Genomic DNA, 15,460 nt, shown 5'->3' with positions numbered 1-15,460 from the left:
AAAACAAGAAATGCTTACAGATAAAGAAGTTTTTAGAATTACTGCAAAATTAAGGTTTAAATTTTTATATGATTTCTGTTTTTTTCCCTTAAAGCTCCTAAAAGACGACGGCCTGCGCGTTCGATATTTGATGGTTTCCGTGATTTTCAAACTGAAACTAGTAGGTATCTTGGACCATTTTATTCTCTCTCTCTCCCCCTCCTTCTCCTCCCTTCTTTCCTTCCCTCTCTTTCTCCTATATAGAAAACCGCAAGATGGAAAAGCACCCATATACTTCCTACAGGTCAAGATCCTGGTTTGTTTTACATAATTTTTTTTCTTTTTTTAATAATAAATTTATTTTTTATTGGTGTTCAGTTTGCCAACATATAGAATAACACCCAGTGCTCATCCCATCAGGTGCCCCCCTTAGTGCCCCCACCACCTAGTCACCTCCACCCCTCGCCCTCCTCCCCTTCCACCACCCCTAGTTCATTTCCCAGAGTTAGGAGTCTTCCATGTTCTGTCTCCCTTTCTGATATTTCCTACCCATTTCTTCCTTCCCCTCTATTCCCTTTCACTATTATTTATATTCCCCAAATGAATGAGACCATATAATGTTTGTCCTCCGATTGACTTATTTGACTCAGCTACGTAATTTTTCTTAAAAAGATGTTTAATATCAGACCTTATTACTTAGATGAGTTACCTTATTTTAAAAGGAAATTATGAATTCAGTCCGTGATTGCTACTAACTTCCCTTTGAGCCGAATTGTTCCAAAGTGCTAACCTAACTGATGATAGAAGGATAATAAGAGTGGTAGAGAAATACAAGAAATCTGGTAATTTACAAAGTTAATTAGCTTTTGAATGAACACTTAAATGCTGACTTTAATAAAAGAAAAAGATGGTTTCCCTCAAGATCCTGATATCTCACCTCACATCAGTCAGAATAGCCAGTATGAAATAGACAAGAAATAAGAAGTGTTGGCAAAGATGTGGAGAATAGAGAATCCTTGTGCACTGTTGATGGGATTGCAAATTGATGCAGCCATTATGGAAACAATATGCAGGTCCTCCCCCCAAATTAAAACTAACAATACCATATGACCCAGTAATTATAGTTCTGGGTATTTATCTTAAGAAAATGAGAAATATGCACCTCTTTGTTTATTGCAGCATTATTTTCAGTAGCCAAGTTATGGAGGCAACCTGTGTCCATCAATAGATGAATGGGTAGAGAAGATGTGGTATTATGTACATAATGGAATATTAGTCATAAGAAAGAATGAAACCTTGCCATTAGCAGCAACGTTATGGACGTTGAGGATATTACGCTAAGTGAAATAAGTGAGACAAAGAACGACAAATACTACATGATTGCACATGTATGTGGAATCTAAGAAACAAAACAAGTGAAAAGAAGACCCCTAAATACAGAGAATAAGTTGGTGATTGCCAAAGGGGAGTGGGAGGATAAGTGAAATAGATGAAGGGGATTAAGAGGTACAAACTTCCAGTTATAAAATAAGTTATGGTGATGAAAACTACAACATTGGGAATATAGTCAGTTAATACTGTAATAACTCATACAATGACAGAGGGAACAGAGGGTAGCTACATTTAACAGTGGTGAGCATTTTATAATGTGTATAATTGTTGAATCACTATATTGTACACCTGAAACCAAAAGAGTATTGTATGTCAACTGCACTTGAATTTAAAACAATAAATGTATAATCGGCAGCAAAAAGAAATCCTGATATATGTCAGTTAAAGGAATGACCACAATGAAAATGGTTATTGTAAGGGATTGATAAACAGAAACAGAAGAGGAAAAAGCCACACTACCCAAAGCAGCCACTCTTAACATTTTGGCTGCAGTTGTTTGCAATAGGTTTATATCTTTCTGTGAAATAAGTTAGGATGAGTGAGATTCTTGGCCTTGTACCTTTAGAGGATTTAGTAGTGATTTAGCAATGGAATCTTAGAAGGAAAGTTGCCTAGAGAATATCTGAAAAATTGTTGGACTCTGCTTGATTTTGTAGTTGATTTATAGTGAGCTCATTACAGCACAGATAGGTTTTGTAACTTTGGAATGAGTTAAAGGGGAAACCAAGCTGATACAGGTCATCCAGGGAAGCCTGTGCCCTTCCAGGAGAAGGTGACAACATGTGGTTGGTCATTCTCCCTCACTGCCAGAATTTTTAAAGATTGGGAATGTACCTACACACAACAGATAGATTTAGAATCACTTTCAAACTGGATAAATGGAGATGAAAATTTTCTCCTGTGTTTAAATTGGCTTGGAATATGAAAGGGAGATACTGTGATTAGATGATGCTACTGTAATTTTCAGATTTTGCCTTTATGTTTGGCTTGAGAGCACCACTAGGTCTCAAGAGACCCTCCCCATCTTGCTTTGTATCTTTTTCAGAGTCAGCATTAGATATTTGCATTTGCATGAGGTTAGTAGGCACATTGTTAAGTAATTCTTAGAGTTGATGCATGTTCTTTTTATTTTGAGATTCGTGGCTTTTATTTTCTGGCTAACTGAAACTTTCCAATCCTCCTGTGTTGCAGTTCGGCAAGAACAGGAATTAAGGAACGGAGGAGCAATAGATAAGAAACTAACTACCCTTGCAGATCTATTCCGGCCACCCATTGATTTGATGCATAAAGGCAGCTTTGAAACAGTAAGTTGTTGGAAATTGTAAGCCTTAGCTATAAATTTTTTCATTTTCAACGCCATTTTTATCTAAGAAAAAGAAATTTCCAGCTTATAGAGAATTGGCGTCTTAAGTATGACACCAGTATGAAGTACTTAAAAGGTTGCATTGATTTATATTTCTACCAGCAGTATAAGAGATTGTTTCATTAAATCCTTTTATTACCCTTGTGTGGTATTGCTTAGAATCTTTGTCATTTTGGTAGTTTCTGGAAAAAAAACTTAAATTTTTTTTAGTAGTTTATGTTTCTTTGATGACTATTGAGAATAGTAGGCCTGTGTTTATTGGCCATTTGTGAATTGTAGGTATCTTTTGCCCATATTTCTATGGGGATCTTATTGTATTTTAAGAGAATATCTAAATAGTTGTAGAAGGTATTATCCCTCAGTTCTTGGTTTTATTTTTATTTATTTATTTATTTTCAAAAGATTTTATTTATTCATGAGAGACAGAGAGGTGGAGACACTGACAGAGGGAGAAGGGAGCCCGATGTGGGACTCGATCCCCAGGATCACACCCTGAGCCAAAGGCAGATGCTCAACCCACTGAGCCACCAGGCATCGCTCAGTTCTTGGTTTTAATTTGGCCAAAGCCAAAGGAAAACTTGCCAGGGCACATTTATTTGATTGTCTGCTAAATTATAAGCTTAATGAAGGCAGGGATAACATGTTTCTTTTTATTTTGGTAATCCTTGGTACCTGGTTTCTAGTATTTTATAGAAACAAGGTATTTGTTAAATGAATAGGTTTGGTTACAATCTTAAATATTCTTCTGTTGAAGTGTTCAAACCACAGTTGCTTTTGTGTGTTGAATAGCATGTTAACGCTCTTTTGAGTCGGAATAGTATTTTTACGGATGGAAATCACTTAAATTTCAAGTAAATCTTATGTGTTAGGATAAAGTAGGCTAAACATTAATCATAAAAATGATGTTTGTAGCTGCATATTTGGAAATGAGTGATTATTGTTTTTTAAAAGATTTTGTACTTTGACAGACTCTTAGAGTACCCTAAATGAACTACTGAGGATTAAAAATTTAACTGTAAACCTCTTCTTCAGTTTTAATTTTCTGAATTGTAAAACCTGAAAGTGTTTGACTGAATGTAAATCAAAATCAAAATCTACATGATGTTGATTTGACCAAACCAGTATTTCATTTTTGTCATGTAAATAAGACTAGAGTTGAGAGAGTTTTTGATGTTCATTAGTCAGGTCAAAGGTGTTTTCTTTTTCTTTGCCTGGTGATCTAAATATGGCAGCTGCCTATCCTTTCTACTCTTGGGGTGATAATTCAGCCATTCAGAGAATAGCAGCAACATGAAAGACAAAAAGGATCTGAGTTTGTTGACCCATGTTTTCCATTTTTTAGTAGCTACTGAGTTGCTGTAGGGCTTAATGAAACAGCTAACTGTGAGCCTGATTTAACTTCCATCACTTTGGGTTCATAAAAGCAGTTACTCTGCTGCTTGTTCATTGAGGGAAAATGTGAGTCTTTTTTGATACTGTCATCTGAACTTTTATTCATTTTGTTAAGTTATATCACTTTTTTCTTTCTTTCTTTTTTTTTTAAGATTTTTGTTTATTTATTCACCTAGAATAGACACCTAGGTGTCTCTAGACACCTAGAGAGAGAGAGAGGCAGAGACACAGGCAAAGGAAGAAGCAGGCCATTAAGTACAAGTGTGCTTACTCGTAAATTGAAAGCAAAATTGATTTTATAAGTTTCACATATGTTTGTAGTTGTGAGGGGACAGAACTATTTTAGATAGGGAAGATTATGAAAGGATAGGATTTGATAGAAACTGAATGGAGTGAGGGAGTGTGAATCATGGAAAGGTCCAGGGAAAGAGTAGACAAAACGGTTAAGTGTAAAGGTACTGATGCTGGAAAGACCTAGGCCTAGTTCGGATACAGCCAAGAAAACCAATGTAGCTGGAGCTGAGTGAGCAAAGTACTTAGAATGAATGATCTGACCTGGGCAATGGAACATTTCTTAGGTTTTCTTTTCTTTTTCTTTTTTTTCCTAGTAGGCTCCATACCCAGCATGGAGCCCAACACGGTCTTGAACTCAAAACCCTGAGATAAAGACCTGAACTGAGATTCAGAGTAGGATACTCAACCAACTGAGCCATCCACAGGCATACTTTAGGTTTTCTTATTTTTCTCCCTAGCCCTTAAGTTCTGTGAACACAGGGACTTTGTTTTATTTACTGTTCCACAGTGCCTGGAAGGGTTTCTGGCACATAGTTGGCCCTTGTTAAATCTTTGTTAAATGATTGAATGAATGGTATAATCTGGAGTATATTGTACAGAAAGAATCAGAACAATTTCCTTGATATTCCTTATTTTAATAAATCCATATTTACTAAAGTTGTCAGTTACACATGTATCTATTCCTAATTAATAAGAGTACTTTATTAATTTCAAAAGTACTTACTATAAATGTGGGTAAAAATAATTAACATTTCCATAAGAAAGTATTTTAATATTTTTTTCTCAGCTTTATGCATATATATTTATTATTGAAATATTGTTACTTTCCTAATTTGTCTGGGACTGAGAGGTTAGTCTTTACTGTTTCCCCCTTGTCATGATAAATCCCATCACAACCTCACTATTTGGTATAGCCACACTTGCCCTTGGGTCTCCCTATAATGGCTTTTTTCTTTTTTTTAAAGATTGTATTTATTTATTCATGAGAGACACAGAGAGAGAGAGAGGCAGAGACACAGGCAGAGGGAGAAGTAGGTTCCTTGCAGGGAGTGGGACTCGATTCTAGGACCCCGGGATGACGACCTGAGCCAAAGGCAGACACTCAACTGCTGAGCCACCCAGGTGCCCCATGGCTTTTGAATATTGACTCAGAACAGCCTAATAGATTCCAAGAAGGAAGATTCATCATTGTCCCATGGTCATATTCACCTCTAGTCCTTGACTTCATATAATTTGTATTATTTAGTGAGATTTTGTTAAGGCTCTTACAATTCGTCCAGACACTGTTGCTTTGCATGAAATTTGTATCTGCTTTGGCTCCTTCTAGCAGTAATTTCTTAATAGATCTTCAGGTATTTCTGCTGGTATAAGGTTTTGCCCTGCAGTGTAAGCTTCATGAAGGCAGCAGGGGTTTTGTGTTCTGATAATTGCTATAGCACACCATCTAACTGTGCCTGGAAACATGGTAGGTTCTCAGTAAGTTCTTGTTGAATGAATGAATCTGAATTAATGAAAGCTTCATTTTAGTTCCTATGCAGAGGTTTGAGGTAGCATTTGCTCATTTGCTTTCCTGCCATTCTTTTCCTATTTGACAACATTTCTAGGTCTTTATGGTAATGAGGAACTGTGAAGCAAAAAGTACACACTCATGATTTATTTGTACCATACACTGGGGAGTCTTGGAGATCATTCTGAAATATTCTGTGATCCTGTGATCTCATGTTTTGAAATTCACCCTTAGGAATAACAACCTTAAGAGAAGCATCCTGGGCAGCCCGGGTGGCTCAAAGTTTAGTGCCTGCCTTCGGCCCAGGGCCTGATCGTGAAGACCTGGGATCGAGTCCCATGTCAGACTCTGTGCATGGAGCCTGCTTCTCCCTCTGCCTGTGTCTCTGCTTCTCTCTCTCTCTCTCTCTGTGTCTCTCATGAATAAATAAATAAAATCTTAAAAAAAAAAGAAAAAAAGGAAGGCATCCTTGGTGGCTCTTACTGAAGTATTTGGGTGATTCTGTAAAATAGATGCCTTATATATAATTGAGAAGAAAATGGTATTTGGAACTATATATGCAAAACACATTTTGAAGTATTTATAGACGTATATGGGATTTTTGAAAAAGAAAACAAAGTAACACATACTGCTTTCATCTGTTTAAAAGGAGGGATATTTATGAGTAGGGATTGGAAGAGATTACAATATAACTATATGATTTGTTGACTTTGTGGAATCATTTTTAAAAAAAATTTTTTTAAGATTTTATTTATTTATTCATGAGAGACCTAGAGAGAGAGAGAGGCCGAGACACAGGCAGAGGGAGAAGCAGGTTCCATGCAGGGAGCCCGACATGGGACTCGATCCCGGGTCTCCAGGACCATACCCCGAGCTGAAGGCGGCGCTAAACCACTTGGTCACCCGGGCTGCCCTGGAATCATTTTTAGGGAAAGATATTTAAATGTACAGCACAAATCTAGCCATTAAGCAAGTAATGGTGTATAAATGAAAAAAACAGTTAATTTAAATTTGAAAAATGCTGAAAATAGGTGGTACAATGATAATAGAAATATGCAAATTAATGTAAATAATGTATAGATACTGAAAATTCTAGATGTACTTCAGAAAAAAACTTACTATTAATATGAAGATAGCTTCTGAATTGTGAAACATATCAATTACAAGTAGAAAGTATTTCTGGGGATCCCTGGGTGGCGCATCGGTTTAGCGCCTGCCTTTGGCCCAGGGCGCAATCCTGGAGACCCGGGATCGAATCCCACGTCGGGCTCCCAGTGCATGGAGCCTGCTTCTCCCTCTGCCTGTGACTCTGCCTCTCTCTCTCTCTCTCTCTCTCTGTGACTATCATAAATAAATAAAAATTAAAAAAAAAAAGTTTTAAAAAGAAAGTATTTCTGACAAGTGATATATAAATTTACTCTTACAGGCCAAAGAGTGTGGCCAGATGCAAAATAAGTGGCTAATGATAAACATTCAAAATGTACAAGACTTTGCATGCCAGTGCCTCAACCGTGATGTGTGGAGCAATGAAGCTGTGAAGAATATTATCCGGGAACATTTCATTTTCTGGCAGGTGAGGAGGAGCATTAATCAAGATTTTTATGGTATTTTACTTTTATAATAATGGGATGTTGGGGAGGAGGCATTAGGTTATAAAATGGAAAATTAATAACAGTTAAATTGTGACATATGAAAAAGTAGAACTGCCCATAATGGCTGAAATAATAAGGACAAATGAAAATAAGGGCAGCAGTGAACTCCTAAGGGAAGGAGGCGAAAAAGAACCAAGCCATATAAACCATGTAATACTCCTATCTCAGAAAAGTGTATATATTTTGATGGAATGTACAACTGTACTATTTAGAAGAGATATAACATGAGCCATATAAGTAAAGTTTTTTAGTAGCCACATTTAAAAAGGTCAAAAGGAATAAGTGGAATTAATTTTAATATATTTCTAAAATCGCTCTCTCATATAAAACTAATACTAAAATATTGAGGGTTTGGGCAGTCCCCGTGGCGCAGCGGTTTAGCGCCGCCTGCAGCCTGAGGTGTGATCCTGGAGACCCGGGATCGAGTCCCACATTGGGCTCCCTGCATGGAGCCTGCTTCTCCCTCTGCCTATGTCTCTGCCTCTCTCTCTCTCTCTAAGTGTGTCTCTTTTTTTTTTTTTTTTTTTTTTTTTTTTTTTTATGATAGTCACACACAGAGAGAGAGAGGCAGAGACATAGGCAGAGGGAGAAGCAGGCTCCATGCACCGGGAGTCCCATATGGGATTCGATCTCGGGTCTCCAGGATCGCGCCGTGGCCAAAGGCAGGCGCTAAACCGCTGTGCCACCCAGGGATCCCTCTCTGTGTGTCTCTATGAATAAATAAATAAAATCTTAAAAATAATAAAATAAAATATTGAAGGTTTGTTTGTTGTTAAATCTTAAAGATCTGGTGTGTATTTTATACTTAGCAGTATCAGACTGGCAACATTTCAGGTACTTCAATACCACATGTTCTACTGATTACTGTAATTGACAGTTCAGATATAGAAGTTCTTGAAGTAATGGAAAAGCATTTGACTAAGGCCTGGATTTTAGCTTGAGTTTGATACTCCTCCATCTATATGTCCTTAGGGTCTTGCTGATTGTACTTTTTTTTTTTTTTTTTTTTAATTTATGATAGTCACACAGAGAGAGAGAGAGAGGCAGAGACATAGGCAGAGGGAGAAGCAGGCTCCATGCACCGGGAGCCTGACGTGGGATTCAATCCCGGGTCTCCAGGATCGCGCCCTGGGCCAAAGGCAGGCGCTAAACCGCTGCGCCACCCAGGGATCCCTGGTACTTTCTTTTGTATAAGTTATCAAGCTAAAGTTAGATAACCTTCCTCTAATTTTTTATTTATGAAAAATTAACTGAAAATAGAAACTTCTGAATGACCTTAATTCTTTTCCCAATGCAAGATATGCTATTAGTATTATTCATTTGCCTTCTCCTGTGTTGTAGGCCACTAAATTCAATATGATTTTTCTGAATGGTAACCTTTTATTCAGCACCTGTTGGTTGGCTATCTCTTTGTCTAGCACTGTGCTAGGTACTCAAGCATATGATCTTATTATATAGTGATTTATTAATATGTATATGGTTGAGAGTCAGGAATGACGTAGATGGACAGACAACTTAAACAGGAAGGGTAATACAATACCTCTTTTGTACTGGGCAGGGAAGAAGAACAGATTTCTATGTTTCTGTAAGTTTCCAGAGGGATTCAGGGCAAGAAGTTGAGAGAATTCACACCAGATAATCTTCATATTCTGTTTAATGCAGGAGTGAGATTCTAACATATACCAAAGGTATATTTGGATAATTAATTGCTATTGGTATATAACAAGGAGATAGTTGACACTTTTTTAAGAAGCTAACCTTTTTTGTACTATCAATGATTTAACAGGTTTATCACGACAGTGAAGAAGGTCAGAGATACATACAGTTTTATAAGTTGGGGGATTTCCCCTATGTCTCCATCTTGGATCCACGGACAGGTAAGATTTATGTCCCTTTATAGTCTTTAACCTCTTCTTTATCTTTCAGTTATCTCAATAATATGTAATATTTCTCTTGGATCCAGTTTCAGAAAAATTTGTAATAATTTAGTTAAAGTGTTTTTTTTTTTTTTTTTTTTTTTTTTTAGTTAAAGTGTTTTGTTCATGCTCTTGAGAAATGTTTAAAAATCTGTGAAGTATGTATTTCAGTCTGTTTCTAGTAACTTTAGGAGATGGTAGTATTTTATATTTTTGTACAGTTCTGTCCTTTCAAAGAATAGCTGTTTACCTTTCTTGTCCTTTTATAAAGGATTCCCTTGGGTTTCCTATTATTAAAATGTTAATATTGTTCAATTATACGATGTAATCCCACCAGGGAAGCAGAGGGTAGAGCTAGTTTTATTATTATTATTTTATTTAGATACTGCTTTATCTGAATCTCTTCTTCTTAAATGGCAAAAAGTGATATCAGCAGATAAAGTAGCAGATAAAGTAGCCCTGTCATGATACCTAGGAGTCTCTTATGTTGGTTATTATTAATGTATCCCCTAGTTTATGGAAGCTGTATATAACTTATGCTGGTGAAGGATGGAATGTATGTTCCTAGTAAATTTTAATTATGCATATGCCAAAAAGAAATACTTAATGAGAATGTTCAGAAACAGTATTGATTTTATTATATATCCTGGTTTTTAATTTTTAGGTCAGAAGCTAGTAGAGTGGCACCAGTTAGATGTATCTTCTTTCTTGGATCAAGTGACAGGATTTCTGGGTGAACATGGGCAACTGGATGGACTTTCTAGCAGTCCCCCCAAAAAATGTGCCCGTTCAGTAAGTATGCCTGAGAATGGTGATGGGCAGTTAAGTCTAACTGTATAATAAATGTCTTGTGTAAAATGTTTTGAGCAAAGATACTAATATAAGTTTTGGACAGAGTTTGCAGCTGCACACATCTTAGACACCCTCCTTGTGTTTTGATAATTTGCTACATAAGGGTTCAGTCTTCTCAGTGAAATTACAAGATTCATATTCCCAGTCTCCCTTGCAGTTAGGGTACAGCCAAGTGACCTGAGACTTGGATTTAGAAGTAAACAATGTGAGTATGTAGCAGTAGACAGGAGGGACTGCTATGGCAAGCCAGGTGACAGAGTAAGCTACTTCTTCAGGGGCAGCACTGCTAGGACTTTTGGTATCCAAGTCCAAGCAGCAGTGGAAATGTTCTTTTCCGTAGACCACTCTGATGATGGTATATAGCTGGGTATTATTACTGGCTATGTAGCTCTGGGGCTTGGCTCTCTGGCCCATCTAGAGATTATTTCTGTAATATGCTATTATGAGGCAGACCTGTTTGATACTTAGAATCAAGATCAGTGGTAAGTAAGAGAGCTTCAAAGATACAGGAATCACACATTGGTTGTAGGTGCTATTTGGATTTGATGGCAGTGACAATAAAATTAGTTTTAGAGGATATGACTTAAGCAGTCATATCATGCAGTTGTGAAACAGTTCCTTAAGTTATCACCTAGAATAAAGTACCCCCAGGCACAATATGCTTTGGGTGCTTGCTAAGGAGTGGTATAGAATTCTTATTCCCCTTTAGAGAAGTTTTATTTAGGTAGACAAAGTAGTGCGGAATTAAAACATTGTTTCATCTTTATGTATAAACACAGTATTTTGGGAGGTTTTTGGTTTTTGCTTTTTTCGTTACTCAGAGAAGTGTTTTTTATTTTTTTATTTATTTTTTTGAGAAGTTTTACTTATGTAGAACCCTTTAAAAAAATTTTTTTTTAATTTATTAATGAGAGATGGGTGGGGGCAGAGACACAGGCAGAGGGAGAAGCAGGCTCCGTGCACAGAGCCCAACGTGGGACTCGATCCTGGGTCTCCAGGATCAGGCCCTGGATTGAAGGCAGCGCTAAACCACTGAGCCACCCGGGCCACCCAGAAACCTTTTTAAGGCATAAAAAAACTCAGAGATTTTTTTTTTTAAGATTTTATTTATTTATTCATGAGAGACACACAGAGAGAGGCAGAAACATAGGCAGAGGGAGAAGCAGGCTCCGTGCAGGGAGCCCGATGTGCGACTCGATTCCAGGACTCCGGGATCACACCCTGAGCTGAAGGCAGTTGCTCAACCGCTGAGCCACCCAGGTGTCCCCTCAGAGAATTTTTATAATTGCCCTAAGTGTTTCTTACCCTTGGTAGTCATGAGGCTGATATTGTCAAAAACCAGAGCCTGAGCTTGTGAGTTTCTGAATTACAACAACATAAATTGAGTTTACAACTTCATTGGGTCTCAGAAAAGTAAGGCTTTTAGTGGGGAAAGAGTGGGACCATAACATTGGACAAATACATAGGGGTGATTTGGGTAACTAGTACCTACCTCAGAACTCCATTTCTGATACTAAATTCTGTGTTACAAATGTTCGTGAACTGTTTGCAAGAGAAACCCCAACAATAATGACTTACAAGAAGTTGAGGCAGGCCATCTAGGACATGACTCCTGTGGATGTCATCAAGGAACCGGGTTCCTCCTCTTACCCCCACCCCCTCCTCTATCCTTAATATTGGCTTTTGTTCTCATGTTTACAATATAGATGCTGTGCTCCCAGGCATTATATCCAAGCATGGACAAGGAGGAAGGAGATAGTGCCTCTATATAAAAGTAAACAGCTACAGATAAGAGTTCTGCTTATTTTAGCTGGACACATTTCTTGCCCAAATGCAATTGACGTTAAGGCAAAGAAGATTGTGTGATAGGAAACTAGTAGTGTCCATCATAGTGTCATTCTTTAAAATCAACCTTATATGGTACACAATGTTATATGGTACACAATGTTATCAATGGTCAGTCCAAGCCATTGCATGTCATATAGGCACCTCTTTGCTTTTGTGTATGTAATAAGTCAGCCTCAATTTTATTTATTTGTTCGTCCGTCCATCCATCCATCCATCCATCCATCCATCCATCCATCCATCCGAGAGAGAGAGAGGCAGAGACACATTCAGAGGGAGAAGCAGACTCCATGCAGGGAGCCTGACATGGGACTTGATCCTGGGTCTCCAGGATCATGCCCTGGGATGAAGGCGGCGCTAAATCGCTGAGCCACTTGGGCTGCCCAAGTTTATTTTATTTAAAAAAAGTTATTAAAAAAAAAGTTATAGGGTTCATTTTATTTTAAAAATGTTATAAAAATAAATAAATAAATAAAAAATGTTATAGGGGGTGCCTGGGTGGCTCAGTTAGTTAAGCGTTCGACCCTTGGTTTCAGCTTAGGTCATGCTCTCAGGATTGAGATTGAGCCCCGCACTGGGTTCCTTGCTCAGCACAGAGTCAGCCTGGGATTCTTTCCCCCTTCTTTTCCTTCCCTCTTTTCTCCGCCTACCTCCCACCTCCCCAGCCATGCTCAAGCACATGTTCTCTCTTTGTCCAAAATAAAATAAGATCTTTTAAAATAATTATAGCTTTATTTTAAAATTTACAAGTTGATATGAGCATCTTTTCACATGCTCTTATGCTGTCCTTCTTTTGGTAATGTTTACTCCAATCTCTGGCTCATTTTTTTAATTTTCTCTTATTAGGTTGTAAGAATTTCTTAGATAGTAAGCCTTTGTTGGGTATGTGGTTTGAAGATACTTTATCTCAGTCTGTTGCTTACTTGCTCATTTCTTAATTGTCTTCTGAAGAACAAATTTTAAAATTTTCATAAAATCCAAATCAAACTTTTTTTTTTTAAGATTTTATTTATTCATGAGAGAGAGAGAGAGAGAAAAGCAGAGACACAGGCAAAGGGCAAAGCAGGCTCCATGCAGGGAGCCCAACGTGAGACTCGATCCCAGGTCTCCAGATCACGCCCTGGGCTGAAGGCAGCACTAAACTGCTGAGCCACCCAGGGATTCCCCCAAATCATAAACTTTTATACTTTGTGCTTTTTCTCTCTTATCTAAGAAATCTTAGCCTAACCCAAGATTTTATCCCATATTTTTTGTATTTTAGTTAAGTCAACCATCCATTTTAAATTAATTTTTGTATATGGTGTCAGGATAGGATTGAGTTTGAGTTTTTTGTTTATCTACATATGGCTGTACATTTATCCTAGCACCATTTGTTGTTTTTTTATAGGTTTCTTTTTATTTTTTGAAAGATTTTATTTATTTGACAGAGAGCACAAGCAGGAGGAGCAGCAGACAAAGGGAAAAATGGGTCCCCCTGCTGAGCAGGGAGCATGATGCAATGGGGCTTGATCCTGGGTTCATGACCTGAACTGAAGGCTGTCGCCTTAACCTACTGAGCCAGGTGCCCTCCCCAGCACTTTCTGTTAAAAACACATCCTTTTCCCATTGAATTGCCCTTTGCACCTTTGTTAACAAATGGAGGTGTATATGTGCATTTATGGACTCTTCTTCTTCTTCTTCTTCTTCTTCTTTTTTTTAATTAAGATTTTATTTATTATTCATGAGAGAGAGAGAGAGAGCGGCAGAGACACAAGCTAAGGGAGAAGCAGGCTCCACGCAGGGAGCCTGACGTGGGACTCGATCCTGGGACCCCAGGATCAGGCCGTGGGCTGAAGGTGGCGCTAAACCACTGAGCCACCCGGGCTGCCCATAAATTATTTATTCATGAGAGACACAGAGAGAGGCAGAGGGGAGAAGCAGGCTCCACGCAGGGAACTCAATGTGGGATTTGATCCCGGGACTCCAGGATCACGTCCTGGGCTGAAGGCAGATGCCCAACTGCTGAGCCACCCATGCATCCCTGGGCTCTTTTCAATTGATACATCTTTCTTTACACAAATATTTTCTGTCTTGATTGCTGTAGCTTTATAAGTCTTGAAATTGCATGGTGTAAATTAAGAAAATAAAAAAAAAATAAAGTAAAATAAAAAAGATTTATTTATTTATTCAGGGGAGACACAGAGAGCAGCAGAGACACAGGCAGAGGGAGAAGCAGGCTCCCAGCGGGGAACCTGATGGGGGACTCGATCCTGGATCCCAGGATCAGGACCTGAGCGGAAGGTGGTGGCTCAACAGTTGAGCATCCTGCCTGCAGCTCAGGACATGATCTGGGACAGAGTCCCACATCGGGCTCTCTGTGAGGAGCATGCGTCTCCCTCTGCCTATGTCTCTTCCTCTGTGTCTCTCATGAATAAATAAATAAAATCTTAAAATTTTTTTAACATGGGAGGGATCTATGACAGAGAGATCCACATGAGCTTGCTTGCTTATTTAGTTATTTAGTTTAGTTTATTTATTTTAGTAAACTATACATCTAATGTGGGGCTTAAACTCACAACCCTGAGGTTTCCAATCTCTATGCCTTTTTCTCAGGTAAGACCTCCAGTACAAAGTTACATAGAAGTAGTGAGATTAGACCTCCTTAATTTGCTTCTGGTGTTGGGGTGAAAGTCTTCACTCATTCACCATTAACTTTGATGCTAGCTATATTTTTCTTATAGATACAGTTTATCAGGTTGAGGGATGTTTCCTTCTGTTCCTAGTTTGCTGAGTTTTTATCATGAGGGAATTTTGTCAAAAGTTTTTTACGTCTGTTTAGATGAACATTGGTTTGTTGTTTTTTATTTTTATTGAATTCTATTGGTTGGCTTTTTTTTTTCTTTTTTAATTTTATTTATTTATCTGAGAGAGAGAGAGCATGAGCAGGGGCATTGGGAAAGGGAGAAGCAGACTCCCTGCCAAGCAGGGAGCCTGACATGGGGCTTGATTCCAGGACCCCAGGATCATGACCTGAGCAGAAGGTGAATGCTTTAACCAACTGAGTCACCCAGGTGCCCCTATTGATTGGCGTTTTAATCTTAAACCAACCTTGCATTCCTAGGCTAAAAAAGTTAGGCTTAAAAACCTAGGCTACTTGGTTACTGATGAATTGCTCTTTTATATATTGTTGGATTTCATTTGCCAAAATTCTGTCAAGGATTCTTGGGCCTATGTTCATGAGGGATATTGGTTTGTAGTTTCTTTGTCTTTTGTCTTCCTTGTAATGTGT

General features: G+C 38.1%; 1 protein-coding gene across 1 annotated transcript in view; it reads left to right on the top strand.

Annotated features, from left to right (window-relative positions):
* UBXN7 (UBX domain protein 7) overlaps positions 1–15,460 on the top strand; it is a 52,014-nt gene that overhangs the window by 29,476 nt on the left and 7,078 nt on the right. Inside the window, exons 4-8 of the mRNA XM_025990268.2 lie at positions 95–160; positions 2,563–2,675; positions 7,354–7,500; positions 9,366–9,456; positions 10,160–10,287. Coding sequence (XP_025846053.1) covers positions 95–160; positions 2,563–2,675; positions 7,354–7,500; positions 9,366–9,456; positions 10,160–10,287 — 545 coding nt within the window. The remainder of the gene's footprint in view (positions 1–94; positions 161–2,562; positions 2,676–7,353; positions 7,501–9,365; positions 9,457–10,159; positions 10,288–15,460) is intronic.

The sequence above is a fragment of the Vulpes vulpes genome, chromosome 1, assembly GCF_048418805.1.
Source record: "Vulpes vulpes isolate BD-2025 chromosome 1, VulVul3, whole genome shotgun sequence".
NCBI lineage: Eukaryota > Metazoa > Chordata > Mammalia > Carnivora > Canidae > Vulpes > Vulpes vulpes.
Note: the sequence above shows the minus strand (reverse complement) of the source record. Positions and strands in the feature narration are given on the sequence as shown.